Below are 17,682 nucleotides of genomic sequence, written 5' to 3'. Positions count from 1 at the left end.
TGAAGTACTGGATAAAATTTGGGGGCAATAGAGGGCTTGATTTATTCATAATTAACTAAACTACTCATTCAGCAGATAATCTATTGAGAGCCAACTACATTAAAAACAATACTAAGCTCATCTTAAAGAAATGTTACAGATTTGCATTAACAAATAATATGTATAAGGAATTCAATGATATAAAATTTGATAACAACAGTTGTTGATAACAAAATTTGATAACAACAGTTGTTGTATCTATGTAGTGGATTGAATAGTGTGCCCCCTCCCCAAAATTCATATCCATCTAGAACCTCAGAATGTGACCTTATTTGGAAATAAGATCTTTACAAATGACCCCCCTCCTCAGTTTTGATAATTTGCTAGTATGGTTCACAGAACTCAAGAAAACAGTTTACTTACTATTACTGGTTTATTATAAAGGGTACAACTCAGTAATAGCCAAATGGAAGAGGCACAGGGCTAGGTATGGGGGTGGGGGAGAGGACATGGAGCTTCCGTGCTCTCTCCAGCACACTGACCTCCCAGCACCTCAATGTGTTCATCAACCCAGAAGTTCTCCAAACCCATCATTTAGGTGTTTTTATGGTAGACCCATTACATAAGCATTATTGATTAAATCCTTGGCCATTGGTGATTGACCTCAATCTCTGGGATCATCTTCCTTCCTCAGAGTCTGGGAATGAGGCTGAAAGATCCAGCTCTCTAATCACATGGTTGGCTCCTCTAGCAATCATTCCCCATCCTGAAGCATCTACAGCCCCACTCCCATCACCTTATTAGCATAAACTCAAGTCTGGTTGAAAGGGGCTTGTTCTGAATAACAAAAGATACTCCTTTCACCCCATCAGGAAATTCCAAACATTTTAGAAGCTCTGTGTCATAACTGGGGACAAAGAACCTACATTATTTCTTATTTTATCACAATTAGTTTTCCACATGAGAAGAATTATTATTTACTATTACAAGGTCTTAACTATGTGAATAAATCTGCACCTACATGATAAACTCCTAGCTCTGTGTACAGTGCTCCCTCAGTTCCAGTTCATTTCCCATCACTTTCCCTACAAGGCATCTGCCTTGTAATCTGGGAAACACCAAACCACATTCAATTCCTCAAACTGGATCTCCTCCTTCAGGCATTCAGAAATTGACTTCTCTGTCTGAAGTGTCCTTTCTTTACCACCCCTCTTCCTTGGTGGGCCTGCAACTTCCCACTTTTCATTCATTAGCTCAATCCCTTGAGATGGTAGGTGCTGGTATCTTCATTTCACAATGGTGAAACTGAGGCTCAGGAAGGGTTGTGCTAAGCGTTGTCTCTCCCCAGATTACTTGTGCTTTTTTAAAATCTGCACAACTCATCACCCCCTGCTTTTGCTCCTGCCACTCCTTTCACCTTGAACCCCCTTCCCTCTCACCCTGATCCAAGGAAGTCCTGGCTACCCTTCCAAGTCCAAGGGAATTGCCACCTTCTCCATGAGACTTGCCCAGTGAGCCCACAGAACTTGCCTCTGCACTTCTTTGTAAACCCCTCCAGGCAGTTACCGTGTCCTAAGGATCTTGTACTTAGTGAGGACACAAATCTTCTTGTTGTAGCAAGTGGAATCCAACTAATGCTAGTCCCACCTCATTCCACTATGTTTAGGACTTTGGCGTGCTAAGCAAGCTCCATTTTGTCTGACTTCAGGAGAAAGGGACATATAAGCCCATTACTTATAGAAGGTGTTTTATTGTATTCACCAAAGGATAATGGGGAGAAGAATGCAACAGTATAACAATGAATGAAGGAAATGAAATAATTCCTGCTTTGGGGAAGTATACAACAGCTGTGCACCCAGCTGTAGGAGTGTTTTCCAAAAGCAAAACAAAACAAACCAAAAAAAAAAAAAAAAAAGATTAATTATATGCACTGAAGCGAATAGTGAGTGCTCTGAAGAGAGAAAAGGGAATATCCCATCATGGGAGTTGTCTGCATTTGTAAATGCTGCTTCAAGATCCTAACTGCAAAAGGGTTTGCTTGAGGGAATACTTTATGTGAGAACCATTAATTTTTCTGTATGTTATCTCTTTGAACTTCAAAGAAAATGAAATGATCCAAGGGCTATTACAAATAAATGAATATTCACCAGGACTTCTCCAGGGATGAGAAAAACACTTGTGTTATGAGAGTTTATCTTTTTGTTAATTACCCATCACCGCGCCCCCCCCCCCCCCCCCGCAGACACACATACACCAGGCCCAATAGGATGTGATTCACCATTTAAATATATGGGTTTGTATTTTTCAAATTTTGTTCCAGAAGAAAAGCCTGTTGCCATTATGTTCAGTTTATTGCCAAAATTGAACACAACTCTGATAAAATGTATGCAAATAAGGTAAGATGAAGAGCAAAATGAAATTTTCCCTATTTCAACAGAGAGAGGTGAAGAATGATCAATTTAATTAGGCAAACAGGGCATGCCAATTAGAATGAAAGAGTCCCTGAAGCCTTGTAAAATACAATGTAAAGAAAGTCATCCTATCTAGCTCTATATTTACAACTGTGGAAGTTATGTAATTACTGCATAAATATTCATCAAAATTCTTGTGTGAAACCAGGTACAAATGAAATAAAAGAAAGTTATACATCAGATTTATATTATGAGGGAAATAAAGAGCTAGATGCTATTGCCCCTTTGATGCTCATCACTGCACATCCCAGATTTCACAGAGAAGTGGGGTAAACTTATGGTCATTTACTCTCCATGACATCAGCATCTCTGCATGGTGATGATTGAAAGTCCGCAACTCAGTCAATCGACCCAGGAGACAGGCAAAATGTTGAGGATTTTCAGGCTGATAAATCTTGCACAACTTTTGGAGCACATCAAGCAGTGGTTCCTGAAGCTTCTCTACTGCCTCTCTGTCCTTTATGTATTGTCTGTCTGTTTTGATGTTTAAAATATAAAGACAAAATTAAAAAGTGGAGAAGTGTTAATTTGGCATAATTATAGCAACAGTAACTTGCTTACAATGTAACTTACAAATGTGCACTTTTAAATGTACATAAGTGTTTAACTTGATGAATTTTCACACACACACACACACGTATGCATGTAATCACAACTAGATCAAGATATAGAACATTTATTGCCCCCCCACCAGAAGACTCCCTAAATTCTCCTTCTAATCTATGCCCCCAAAGGTAACCCATATGGTGGACATATGTATCATTTCTAGTAGGTATATTCTAAGTAGCGGAATTGCTGGGTCATAGAGTATATATGTGTAATTTTAGTAAGTATGGCCAAAAAGTTTTTCTTTATTTTAATTATTTGTTTTATGGTAAGACAAAGTAACAACTAGTTTCTGCCTTGATATTATGTATAAAGATGGTTTAAGGCTAACATTGAAATTATGCTTTACAAATCATGAACGTGGCATCACTCTCAGATTATTAAAATAATCCAAAAATACAGACAAATTTTATGTGCAGAGATATCCATTTTGACATTGTTTAAAACAACAGAAAAAAGGAAACATCCTGAATATCCAAACATGGTAACAAGTAAACGATTGTCCATCAATATGATGGATACATATATTTCAACAAAGTTTTACTGATATAATTTTCTTTGAGAGAGAGAGTGCATGCATGGGCACACAGAGGGGGAGGGGCAGGGGGAGAGGGAGAGAGAGAATCTTAAGCAGGCTGCATGCCTACCTAGCACAGAGCCTAATGGAGGGCTTGATCTCACAATCCTGAGATCATGACCTGAGCCGCAATCACGTCAGACACTTAACTGACTGAGCTACCCAGGTGCCCCATTACTGATATAATTTTTTAATGACATGGGAAAATAAACTTAAGAAAAGGATAGTATGTTCTCTATTATTTTAAAAAGTATGTAATTCCATTTAGGTCCCTGTTCAAATACCAACCCCTCAGAAAAGCCTTTCCTGACTACTAATAATAGTAACATTCTGCCACTTTCTTTCCTTATACCCTCATCTTTATATATATATATTAGCATTGCCACCTCCTGAAAATTATTTTTGTTTCCTCATTTATTGTCTTTCTCACCCTACTGGAGTGCAAACTCCATGCAGCTGTCTCTTGCCCGTTTCTTTACTGCTATATCCCCCAATGTCTGGAACCATGTTTAGTGCTTAGTAGGTGTTCAAAATGCAATTATTCAATGAATGAGTGTGATGTTTAGAAAAAAGGCTGAGAAGAACTACACTGAAATATTAACAATGATTCCATTTGAGTGGTGGGATTACAGGCCATTTTACTTTTTTTGTGTGTTGCTGTGTCTTCCAGTTCTTTAAGAAACATTATTACTATTATTGTGGAGAGGGAGTAGAACAAACAAATGGCATAAAAATAAAAATGTAACAATGAAATTACCTGGAGAGAGGATAACAATTGCTGTAAGCAGGGCATACTCTTCCTGAGTCATTTTCAATTCTGCAATGCTTTTATAAAAACTAAACATAGGTGTTATGTACTCATCAGAGATACCTATGGGGGAAAGATGAAAAATTACAGAGGCATAATAAAATTTTTGAGCGACTAAAAAGTGTAAAACTATAAACACATTGTACATACATGCACATGTTAATATTTATGCACAAATGCACAAATAATGACTACATATTATGTGTCCAGTCAAAGGCAGGTCATCGCAAATATGGTCAGTTAACAAAATCCTCAAAATATCACCTAATCAGTGATTTGTGTGTCCCTGATTTTAGCAGTGCTTTTGTTTCAGTCACTGCTGTCCGACAATAAATGATAATGTTCTCAAATTGCCCAAAGACTCTCCCAACTTCACCATTTTCTAGATAGGGTTTGGTTAATCTTTTTAATATTAATTTCTATAATCATGGTATAGGTAGCATCTTAAACAACCAACAAAAAATTATTGTTCTTAACCCCAGAAGTATAAACATCTGCACTTAATACATCAGCTAGAGTTCTTCTCAGAGTCCATTGTCTACTAGGGCATTGGTACTTGGCTGTTCTCTTCTAAGTCAATACACCCAAAATCAAAAATACCATGTACAGATCTAAACTCCTCATCTTCCTCAAAATCCATCCCATTCCTGGTATTCCCATTCTCAGTGACTATTATCTTCACCCACCCATCTGCCCCTGCCTGACAACTGAGACTCGGCCCTCTCTCTAACTCAGGCAGGTGCCGAGTCCTATGATTCAACCTGCTACCTCTCCCTGGGTGCTCCCTCTCCTCTCCATGACACTGGGAATTAATTTCCTTTAAGTCCTTATTTCTTTCCATCTGGATTACTTCAACTGCCTCCTCACTGGTCTTCCTGTCTTCAGTTCAGTCCCAGAATCACAAAATTCAAATCATACCCTGTCCCCGCAATTCTTACAAACCTTCAAAAACTCCCAGTGGCTTTTGTCATAAATGTTCTTCCTTTTTACATGGGAAATTCCAGGACCTGTCCCCTGCCTATCCCACTACCCACTACTCACCTACATGATAATACTAGCAGGATCCACATTTATTAAGTACTCATTATGTATTAGGCACTGTTCCAAGCACTTCTTATGCTACAATTCATTCAATCTTCTTAATACTCCATGAGATGGGCACCAAGAAATTATATAATTTGCCCATAGACACACGGTTGGTGAGATGTGGAATCAGGATTTGAACCACAGCTAGCAGACTCCAGAGTCCTGGCTCTTAGCTGTCACTAAGCTGCGTCACCTTTCTATCATCCAGCCATGTTCAGCCACTTGGAGCTCCCTAAATTACTCACACTGCCCGGTTTTTATATTCTCTCTACTTGGAATATCCCCCTTCTCCTTTATCTAGATTAAACCTCTTCGTAACTTAAGACTCCTTTGTGTCACTTCCTCCACTCATTCAACAAGTATTAATTTTGTGCTTGTTCTGTGCATAGCTCCACTCCAGAAGAGCTTTGACTGCAGAATTACAGAGAAAAGAAGGAGGAGGAGAAGGAGCAGGAGGAAGAGGAGGGGAGGAGAAGGAGGAGGAGAAAAAGACCATAGGAATGAAAAATAAAAAGACTGTGATGTGACTTATGGATGAATTAAGATGAGGATGAATTTCCCAGAATTGGTCTACACTAAAATCGACTGCTCTATTCCATCTCCAACCAGACCTAGAGCCATACAGCTTTGGCCAAACCAAACTAGAATATAGTTGGATTCCAGACACTAAAGAGTACAATTATCATCTAATATTATGCTTCACAGAGTCAGAAAGTCTAAATCCTTACCTTTAGAATAATCTAAAGAGTCTTCCCAAACTGAATCCCTGGTCTTTCTCTCTTTAGTCAGAATGTCACACTTTTCTTCCCCGTTGACTTTTGATTCTTTAATTGACCCCAGTGGGCTCTCTTTACAATAGTGTCTTTGTTAAGCAACTTGGGTATTACATCATGTGGAAGATTCCAACTTTTACAGATTGAACTGAATACCCATGACTAAACTAGATACAACTTAAAAATGCAGAAGATTGAAGTATGTGAGCCTGGGAATACCAGTCCTGGTTTCCAACAAACATGGAGGTTGAGTTAGTGAGCCAGCTCTGAGTTTGAAATCTGACCTATGACTTGATGTTGGTCACAGTACCTAAACTTTCATAAGCCTCAGTTTCTTCATCTGTGAAATGTGAACTATAACAATAGCATTATATGAGATAATATATGTGTAGTGCTTAGCATAATGCCTGGTTGATAGCAAACCCTCAATAAATGTTAGAGCAAATACTATTATTGTTATTCAGGAAATTGGATCAATTTATAGATCATTAGTTCATTTTTATCTCAGTTCACCTTAATTTTAGTTAGATTATGCTTATTTACTTTTGTGTTTACAAAGCTATGTTTTTGTTTTGTTTTTACATTCTGCACTTTCCTAGAGATGAATACAAATTGGCTGATCGGTGATTTGCTTCAGTATTTTTCTAGGTGTTAAAGCTAAACTAAGATCTATATTTTCCTGGTAAGGTTTTGTTTTTTTTTTTTTTTTCCACTTTAAAAAAGAAAAATGGCAGTCTTTAGGCTTTCCTCAGCATTCAGGGACTACACCCATCATTTGTGGCTACCTGAAATAATAACTCATGACCATGCTATTTTTTAAAATAGTATACATACAAGGATTTGGCGATAATATTAAAGGCAGCTGATTTGAAAATATTTAATTTTTAGAAATCATCTTTGACTACCTCATTTCCTATTTTGTCTTTCTAAATCCGCATTAACCTTCCAAAAATGCTACCTCCGTTAGCTATCTAACTATAGCTAATACTTTTGAGGAGAAAAGAGGTAAAGATATTTGTTATGATTGTTCATAATGTACATATTGTACAAGCTAACAGTGAATATAGTGAAAATGTAGAAAATAATAGAATTTTTAAAAAATAAATTTCCTACAGCATAGATCAAATATAAATCTGCATTTAGAATTGGAGTTAATAATCAGAATTAACCACAGCACCATCAACAAAGGGGTGTTTTAAGTGTTTATGGACCAGCAATTTCTAACCTAAGAAATGTAACAATAATATCATTCCAAAGGGGTAATCTTTTCTTGTTTCCCTGCCTCCTCCTTTCTGGAGATATGCTTCAAGTTTGTTTCATTTTTTGCTCCTATGCCCAATTAGCTGATTTTTGGCCACAAGGGGGGGCTATTTTCTAACTTAAGGAAGTTAAAAAAAAAAAAAAAAAAAAAGTATGTTTCTGCTCCTGTTTCTTGCTTTGCCTTTTTTAAAGAAAGAGGTATGTACCTGAACAATTAATTGTTCAATAATCAAAAATAGTCTTTGAGAGAAAAACTACTTGATAGAATTAACTATGCTATTTTAAGTTATTTTGAATGTAAATGTCTTTTATTTCCTAATTAACTTCCAAGTTTTGATTGGGAACAAAAAATAAAGCAGAAGGATGTGTGTGTGTGATACAAGAATACATATTATATAAGACACCATTCCTGGTATTTTAAATACCTCTATCTGATTTATTATACTTGATGGGATCAAGATAGATCAAGAATCTTACTAAAAATGATGCTTTTTGCTCAAAATCATGTAATTTGACATTTTCCTAGAAACGCTGTGGCCAGGAAGAGAATCAGCCTGAGGGCAGAGCCAATACACCAAGGATAGCGGAGCAGAAATTTGAAAAAGACCTGTCCTTACTTTTTAGGCCATATTGAATTGGATTTTCTGTAATCATCAGCCAAGGGCATCCTAACAGATAGTTCCTCTAAAAATAAGATACATTTTTAAAGTCTTCATGCTTTTTTGCCTGAAATATAAGGCAAACCCTGTTAGGCTAGGACATACCACTCATGTTTCAAGGCAACATTCAAATTTTGCTTTCTCTGTGGAGCTTTCCCTGTGTCAGTGAAGCAGAATTAGTTGCTTTCTTCTCTAGGTCCATTTCTATTGCAGCTATCACAATTCATATCTCTCCTTCCCAATAGAGTGTGAAATGCCAGAAAAAATTCTATGAGAACAGGAACCAATGCTGTATTCCTGGTGCTCGACACACTGCCTGACCACTAAAGGGTGCTCCATAGATGTTTCTCACTCATCTCTGTATCCTCAGTTACCAGCATCCTGTCGGAGACGTGGTAGAAATTAACAAATGTTTGTTAAATTGGGCAATATTCTGTTTTGCTAGTTCCCTGCAATGAAGGTGACATAGTTGTGAGACATGATGGGGCAAGGGATGCCCTTAAGACGATGGAGACATTCTCATGGTGTTAAGAGATTGGACCCTAACCTCTACTTGAACTGCTAAATTCTACACAGAGAGTCATTTGTGCCATACTGTTGGCCTTAAGTGAAAAGCTGCCATCAAGTTAGCAATTCAAAAAACAATTACTTTCAAAATAAAATATTTAATTTGAAATATTTAATAAATAACATGCTTCCCATTAATCCTAGTGACTAAAGGTTATGTGGCTAAGTTAGATTTCACTGGTGCTTAGGAGTTGCCAGGGTTTGGATTGTCAAGTTCCAGATTCGTCTCAACAAAATTCACCAATTTTTGTACACCAGCTGTGTCCCAGGCACTGTGATAATGCTGGGAATAACCTTCTAGCAGTCAACAGATTAATGGAAGAAGCAGATACATAAATAAATTCATATTGTCCAATACTGGACAAGTATAAAAGGCTTAGGGAACACAGCTGAGAGCCAATGAAAATGCTGACTCCTATATTAATTTAATACTTTCTCTTATTTTGAAAATGTCTTTTTCCTACAGTTTGAACCCCACATTTGTCTATGCCAAAATTACATGACCACTTTTAAAAGCAAAATGAGGTGTTAAGAACTCCAAATTTTGACTTATGCATTTACTTTTCTTATAAATATTCTGTTATTTGTTCTTAACATTTCCAACCCTTTTTTCAAAGTCAGTATCTGAACCAATAATCAGCTTACATCAGCTTCTTTAGAAAAGTTAGTTCTTAAAATTGTTTTCATTTGTTGCCGAAGCTAAAGCAGTGAAATCATGTGCATTTAAAGAGCAGAAAAACAAGCCCAATATACTGCACAGAGTACACTTGACCATGCTACTGTAAACTAGCTACAACTCCATCATGCTAATAAGGATCTCTCATTTCTCTGACCTCCCTGATTCTATTCACTTTATCATTTACCTAAAGCCAATTGCAAATAGCTACCTGCTCCTTATATGTTCTCTCTCAACCAAAGGGCAGGAACTGTGTTTTACTAGGTCTTTTCATTCCTTACTAGCTGACAGTAGAGCAAATATTAGACCATGGTGAGTGACAGGTGCAACATATAGAAAGAGCACCGGGCTCTGAGTTGGATCACCTGCGTTCATCTCCTGTCAATCTGCTGATTAGCTGTGGGACATTGGGCAGGTCAGTTAGCTTCTCTAAGCCTGTTTTCTCATCTATAAAATAGGAGCATAACACCCACCTTTAGGGGCCATTGAGAATACAAATAAGATGACGTGTATAAAAGCGAACCATTACAAAATCACAAGATAAATATTGTCATCCTGATAAACACATATGAATTGAATATTTCATTTATGTCTGTTATGGGAATCAAAAAAGTTCAAAAATATCATAAATTTCAGAGGTTATTTATATTTGAAGTTAACAGAACAATTTGCATTGGTCTGTGAAAAGTTATTGCTAATTTCCTTAATGTTAAAATGTAAACTCATTCAATGTTAGCAATTTCAGTGCTGTCGTATTTTATGGTATCATATGATAATTCCTAGTTTTAATAAATATTTCAGCTTTAAAATCTAGTTTGCATAATAGTACATTAGGAATAATATAATTGAGGCACTAGAATTATATAGAAATAACCCAACCACAGGTTATGTCAGATATAATGTTCTGAAGCCTCAATTAACATAAAAAAACACTATAATCCTCATTAAGTAAATGTATCTCAGGAGACAGTACTTTCGTGTATGTAATTGGGATTTAATAATAGCAAACAAAAGAGTATGAATTTGAAGAACAAGAAAGGAAATTTCACATTATATTCTTTAAAGAGTTCTGTAGGCATAGACAGGGCAACTTTGAGATGATATGTTTCTCTAGAATTAAATGTACAATAGAAAGAAGAATGTGTTATATTTGCATAAGAATAAAAAGTTATTCTGAAAGGTCATCTTGCAAGATCAGGTTTTTATGTGGTGTGTGGAAGAGCCAATGTTCCGAAAATCCACCGGGAGAAGCAAATTCATAAATATTAATAAATGGAAACATCATTATAGATAATAAAATACGAAGCAGCATGTGAGTTTGAATGGGTTTTATTGTCACAATATGTGGTTGATGTTTGGGTAAAGTAATCTATTTATGAACTAGAGGCACACATATTTATTTCTACAGTTCGTATTCTGGAAAATTTCATTCTTGAACTTTCCTGAAACTTGCAAAATCACAAGTTCTGAAACCTATGTTAATCAAGCAAGTTTTTTTTTTCTATTTTAGTACCTATTTTTAACCTGCAAGACCCTCACAATTTCTCACCTAGTTATTGCATTGATTTCTTTATAGACTTGTCTCAATCCCTTTAAAACTTCCTTCATATTACTGCTTGAAAGACTTTTCTACAGTACTGCTATGGTCATGTCATATCTGCTCAGAAGATTACAAAGACTCCTCATTATACAAGAACTATATTAAACTATTTTTATGGTGTCCAATGTCCTTTAAAATCTAGCAGTTACTACATTTCACCTTCAGAAATACTATCTTTCAGCAATATCATGGTATTTGTGAATCCAACACATGGATGTTCTCACACCTCCACATCTTTGCACTTGCAATTTCTATATTATTATTTAATGGCTATAGCTCTTGGAATGCCTTTCTCAGACTTTTGTGGTTTGACAAGTTCTTAACCATCCTCCATGATTCACTTGTCAACTTCTTAAGCCTTTTCTGACTCACCAAGTAGACTCAGGGAAGGCAAGGACATCTCTCTGCTTCAATTTCATTTTGCATATACATCCCTCCTAGTCCCAATTACGCTGCACATTGTTTTGGAATCCTTTGCTTATACAACTTACCCATTAGTCTGTAAGTCCTCAGGGGACAAAGAACATATTTCCTCATCTCCATACCCTCAATAATTATACAGTGCTTGGCACAAATCAAGTATTCGATGTACATTTGTTGAATAGAAAGATCTCCTTTATTGTGCCTATTGATTGGTAACTCATTTCCCCCTCCTACTCAATGGACATAAAGTTTCAGTTAAGCAAGATGAATATCTGCTATACAATATGTACCTATAGGCAACAATGCTGTATTGTACACTTAAAATTTTGCTAATAGTGTAGATCGCAGGTTAAGTGTTCTTATCACAATAAAAATAAAAAATCAAGATACTCAAGTAGCTGCCCAAGTGACTGGCTAAACCAGCAGTCAGAAAAATTGATTAGTTAAGAGAAGACAAGCAGTAAGACTTATAGAACTGGATGGTACCTTGGAGGTTACCTGATTCAACCCTTCTCCCTTACCCCCAGCATCCTGGACGAATGGACAGATGAATGAACACACACACACACACACACACACACAAAATACATTCCAGACCATGTAAAATAAAATCTGTCCAGAATCAGAATCCATATTTCTTGATAATATACTGTCTTTCAAAGGGTGAAAATCTCCAACAATATATTTCTCAGACTCTTTCCCTTCTCTCCATTTCTTCTGGGAGCATGTTCTTGAAACCTCTTGCCTCCTGAGAGATGTCTCCCATCCTGGCTTATCCTAACATTGCTGGAAGATTTGTAAAGCATGACTGATGTTTTTCCTCCCCTGCTCAAAAATCTTCAATGTCTTCCTATTTCTTAGAAAATAAAGAATAAAGCCTTTATCCTAGCATTCAAGGCCCTCACCATTTGATTCTGACTTTTAAAAAAATTCTATTTCCCTTTGATGTAACCCTTAATCCAATCAAACTCAACTACTCATTCTTCTTTGTGTGCATAACCTGAGCTTTCTTGCCTCAGTCCTTTGTTTCTGTTGGTCCTTCTCTCTTATACCTCCACCCTGAATATTCATATCTAATATCATTCAAGGCCCAGCTTGCCAATGAAATCCTTCCAGAGCCTTACCAACTAGAAGTCACCCCTATCTCACTTTCCTTCCACATTTCATTAAAACTATCAATGTATAGTTCATGTCTTTCTACTAGACTATAAGCTTCCTAAGAGAAGGAAGATGCCTGATTCCTCTCTTCGCTACCTCCACAGTACCTTGCCCTTAAATATATGTTAAACTAATAAATCAATGGATATATATGAATAATGCATCTTTTTAAAATGTGCATTCTTTAAATCCATCAATGATGATAATTATGCTTTCAGTATTTAAGAGAAGAAAACACAATAATTATGGGATGGCTGCTTTTAAAAAATAATTTTCAATTTTTCAATTATTTTCCTTATATTGCAAATGCAGAACTTCCTAAAAACTTTCCTTCCAATATCTATTCTAAAACACTGATTTTATAAGTACTTAAACTTGTTCTAGTCATTCATAAAAAGATAATACTTTGGAAAGAAAAGATCTTGAGCCATCATTTCATTTCATTCATCCCTCCCCTCCCAATCCATATATAAAGCATCTCAGGAAAATAAAAACTTACCCTATTTTAAAACTCTTCTAAGATAAATTGCACAGAATTCCTGGAAATTTATTCCAATGTCTCTTAGCTCTTTCTGTCACAGTATTCCTCCATAGTAAGTTCAGCTCATACTATTATTTTATTTTGTCTATTGAGAGGCAGTGTAGTACAGTAGTTTAGACAGGGCTTCTAATGTCAGACTTCCCGTCTGTCTCTGGGAAAGTTATTAACCACTCTCTGTGTCAGTTTCCTTATCTATTAAATTTGAATAATAACAGTACTTATTTCATAGGACTTTGCAAGGATTTGATGAAATCATATATGTAAAGTATTTAGGACAGTGTCTAAAACCTAGTAAATGATGTATAAATGTTGTTAATAATAATTCCTTTTATTTTGCTTTGAATAGAGATGGGTAATAGTTTGATTCATAGTCATTCATACATGAAGATTTTGAACAAATGAATCTTTTTTTTTTGGACTGAATTATCTCAGCTCCTGTATGCTATGTTTTTTATCAGACTAATTTTCCAAACTTTAAAAAATTCCTCCTTTGGCCCTTAATCTTAATATATGGCAAAGAGTATTTTTGGTATTTTGCTAATACAACCAGGATTTTTGAACCAACCCTCTAAACAACTCAACTATTTAATTCTTACTTGCAGGAGCAAACTCTTTACCATTAACCAAATCACTTACCACTCTTCCGAATTCTTTCTTCCAGTAGGTCAGTATGTCCAGCTGGAAGTTTCTTATTGAAAATCTCAGCTGAACGGAGGAACATAGCTTCAACTGCAGACCCTTTCAGCAAAGCAATCTGATCTTCATGGTCCAAAGTCTGAAATCCTGGATGAAGGTGATAATCAAAGCAGTATGAGGGAATTGTGAATTCTATATAACAATATTTCATCATCACTATCATCCCCATTGATAAAGCATTTCCATAAAGTGATTTTATAATCGTTTTAAGATTGGGTATGTTGAGGTTCCGCTGCCCTCTTTCTCTTCAGCGAGGTGGCCGAGAGGTTTAGTGGCTGCTGCCAGCAGACGCAGAGATGCAGATCTTTGTGAAGACCCTGACGGGCAAGAACATCACCCTCGAGGTTGAGCCCAGTGACACCATTGAGAATGTCAAAGCCAAAATCCAAGACAAGGAGGACATCCCGCCTGACGAGCAGCGTCTGATTTTTGCGGGCAAACAGCTGGAAGCTGGCCGTACTCTGTCAGACTATAATATCCAGAGAGTCCACCCTGAACTTGGTGCCACCTCCGGGGTGGCACCATCGAGCCTTCCCTCTGCCAGCTGGCCCAGAAATACAACTGCGACAAGATGACCTGCCACAAGTGTTATGCTCGCCTGCAGCCCCGCGCTGTCAACTGCCGCAAGAAGTGCGGCCACACCAACAACCTGTGCCCCAAAAAGAAGGTCAAATAAGGCCCCTCCACCGGCTCTTCCTTTGCCCGCAGGGCGGCCTCCTGCCCGAGCCCCAAGGCCCTGGGGCCTCAATAAAGTTCCCCTTTCATTGACTGGAGCAGTAAAAAAAAAGAAAAAAAGAAAAGATTGGGTAGGTTGAGTCATTAAGTATCGATTGTTCTCTCCCAAATAGAAGCTGACTTTTATCTTCATTGAGTAGGATTTGTTGAACAAGTTGGGTAAAAAAGGATGTCAGATCCCCATCAAAAATACATATTATGGCAGAACAGACTGATTCAGATGAAGCAGCCCTCAGAAATTAGAAGAAAACAAATTCGCTTTGAGCCATTATATTAGTCAAGTCTGGTGTCATAGGGTCAACTCTGCAGAATGGAAGCATCCACAAACCAGAAAAAAATCTTTACATATATCCAGACATTTAAGGGAATATTTGGCTGATTCATTAGTTCATCTGGACAATGGGGACATTTTCAAAAAAACAAAACAATCAAGGTCACGTTAAGATACCTGCTCTGAGCTCAGCACTGTATCATGCAGGGTAGAAAAAATCAGAGAAATATGGGAATGGATTGATAACCTGAAGGAACATACACACTTGGAAAATCCAAAGTCCTTATCCTGGCTTATATGCCACAGTCGCCAGCAGCCTCCCTGACATCATTTCTTCTTCCTCCTTCCCCTCACTCACTGTGCTCTAGCCACACTGACCCCTGGCTCTGCTGTGAACATACAAGCTTGCTTTGCCTCAGGGGTAAATGCCCTTCCCCAGCTATCCCCAAGTCTCACTCCCTCACTGTATGCAGATCTCTACCTCAAGGTAATCCTCCTAAAACAATACTCCCCAGAACTCACTGGTTCCTACCTGCTTTATTTTTTATTCATAGAATTTACTGCTACCTAACATAATAAATTTATTTGCATATTTGTTAATTGTCTGCCACATCTAATAGAGTATAAACTTCCTGGGGGCAGAGACTTTGCCATTTTGTTCACTTTTGTATCCCCAGGGCCTGGCACATAATTGATATCCAAGAATTATTTGTTGAATAATTGGATGACTGAATAAATGGGAAACAAACACAAGCTCCTGTGCACATATATACACACACACGCACGCGCATACAATACATATAAAGATAAACTATACCATTGGGGTCTAAATGGCTTAGAAAAGTATTAAATAACAATGGGAGTTTAGAGAAGAGAGTAATGCGAAGGATTAAGAATCACTATCTTAGTGAATCTAAGAGCTCCTTTGGGGACAGGAGCCGTTCCTGCAGGGTCTCCAGCACCCTGGACAATGCCTGGCACAGATTATGTTCAATGAACTACAGAATGAAATGATTCATCTCTACTATCTTTCACAAACACCCTTTCATTTTTGGAATTACAGTGCTATTATTACTATTTATCATAATGCCATTTCCATTATTATTGTTAAAATGTTAATTTTAACTATATTGTTACTATTGTTAAAATTTCTCAGGAGTTTTGGGTCTTTTATCTCCTTCTGTATTTTAATTTTTTCTTTTTTAGAAAGTTTTTTTATTTTTTAATTTTTTAAAAGTTTATTTTTAAGTAATCTCTACTCCCAATGTGGGGCTCAAACTCTCAACCTCCAAATCAAGAGTGACATGCTCTCTCAACTGAGCCAGCCAGGTGCCCTTGCTTTACTCATTAAACATACATTAATTGTACTCTTTCCTCCCCTCAGGAACTAGTCTAATCACAGGGAATAAAGAGATGTGTCAGTTATTGCTGTTGTCTTCAGATAAGCTACCTTTTATGAAGAAGATTTTTTTCTTCAATTATTTTGTGATTCAAGACCAACAGACCATTTGAACTGAAAAACTCTCTTTTCACAAACAACCAAAAACATCATATTTCTCCCTTTCCCAATTCCTCCTCCCACACTTTCTATTCTTGTATAAACTTGTTTTTGATCAAGATTGCCTTAATTAGCATATAACAAATTAAGTCCTTCTTTCATTGTTAATAAAAAATGAGAGAATATTAATGTTAAAATGATAATGAGCACTTTCTCCTCACATTTTATGAGTTTTATGTAGGCTTATGTCTATCCATGACACTTTAATAAAATAATAGCATAATGCTGGCCAAAGAAGACAAATTAACCTGTCTAATTAAAATCTTACATCAGAAGTTACTTTCTATAATTTAATATTACAGGGTTATGCTCTTGTACAAGGTATTAATTATACTCTTTTAGATCACGGAATTCTATTGTACTAATATATTTTTAAAACACCGAAACAACTTAAATGTATTGGCTTAGATAGCATTGATAATGTAGCTGGAAGAATTGGGAAGCTGGGAGATAAGAATCTTGAATTCTAGTTACTGGCACCATCCAAATGACTATGGATAAGTTCCTCTCCCTCATTCCACAAATATAATTGTTCATTAAGCCCTATCAATTTTTGAATCTCTCTTCATTTTGTTTTCTCTTCAGTCTCCCACTGCTGTTGTTTTATTCCAAGCCCTCTGCCTTGATCAGTGCAGTAGCATCCTAACTGATCCCTCCTCCTTGGTCTCTCCCCATTCAAATCCATCTTATATAAAACTGATCAAGTCATATCTATATAACATAAATCCATAACTTCCCTGTCAACACAAACAACAGCAAAGAGGCACCAAAAGCTCTCTACCGTCCAGGGGATGATTATTAAATTCCTTAGTTAGACCCTTATCAGTCTGGTACCAACTACCTTATGTCTAACCAAGGAGCCCACCACTTTATGCTGCAATCACATTGAATTTTCCTCTCTCATCTCTAATAATCCTGTTTTTATTTATGCCTTATATTTTACATTTTCACAAGCAGATCTCTCAACTTGGAAGTTTCCTTCTCTTCTATACCACCAGGAAAACTGCTTTATCTTTTAGACCCGATTAAAATATTATTTTCTTTGAAGTCTCCCTGTCTTTCTCAGATACAATTAGCAACCTCTTCCTCTCTGTTCAAACAGCACTTTGTATATAATTTTTTATTATGACCTTTCTTTAATCATTCCCTTTGAAGGTAATAGCTAGGTACTTAGTATGAAATAGGTATCAACAAATGTTTATTAAATGAATAAATGGATAAATGACAACTTTGCAAAG

The 17,682-nt window shown here is 36.7% G+C and overlaps 1 protein-coding gene and 1 pseudogene across 7 annotated transcripts in view; one reads left to right on the top strand and one right to left on the bottom strand.

The window, feature by feature from the left end:
* Nucleotides 1-1,653: 1,653 nt before the first annotated feature.
* The window catches only part of NR1H4 (nuclear receptor subfamily 1 group H member 4), a 67,408-nt gene continuing 51,379 nt past the window's right edge, over nucleotides 1,654-17,682 (bottom strand). For all 7 annotated transcript variants that reach the window (XM_036086012.2, XM_078076467.1, XM_078076464.1 and 4 more), the window contains 3 exons: nucleotides 13,821-13,967; nucleotides 4,391-4,504; nucleotides 1,654-2,924 (listed from right to left, as the gene is read on the bottom strand). In XM_036086012.2, coding sequence (XP_035941905.1) covers nucleotides 2,686-2,924; nucleotides 4,391-4,504; nucleotides 13,821-13,967 — 500 coding nt within the window. In that variant the 3' untranslated portion in view covers nucleotides 1,654-2,685. The remainder of the gene's footprint in view (nucleotides 2,925-4,390; nucleotides 4,505-13,820; nucleotides 13,968-17,682) is intronic.
* LOC118531791 (ubiquitin-ribosomal protein eL40 fusion protein pseudogene) lies at nucleotides 14,162-14,680 on the top strand (annotated as a pseudogene).

The sequence above is a fragment of the Halichoerus grypus genome, chromosome 6 (assembly GCF_964656455.1).
Source record: "Halichoerus grypus chromosome 6, mHalGry1.hap1.1, whole genome shotgun sequence".
Taxonomy (NCBI): Eukaryota; Metazoa; Chordata; class Mammalia; order Carnivora; family Phocidae; genus Halichoerus; species Halichoerus grypus.
This window is presented reverse-complemented; position numbering and strand designations above follow the sequence as displayed.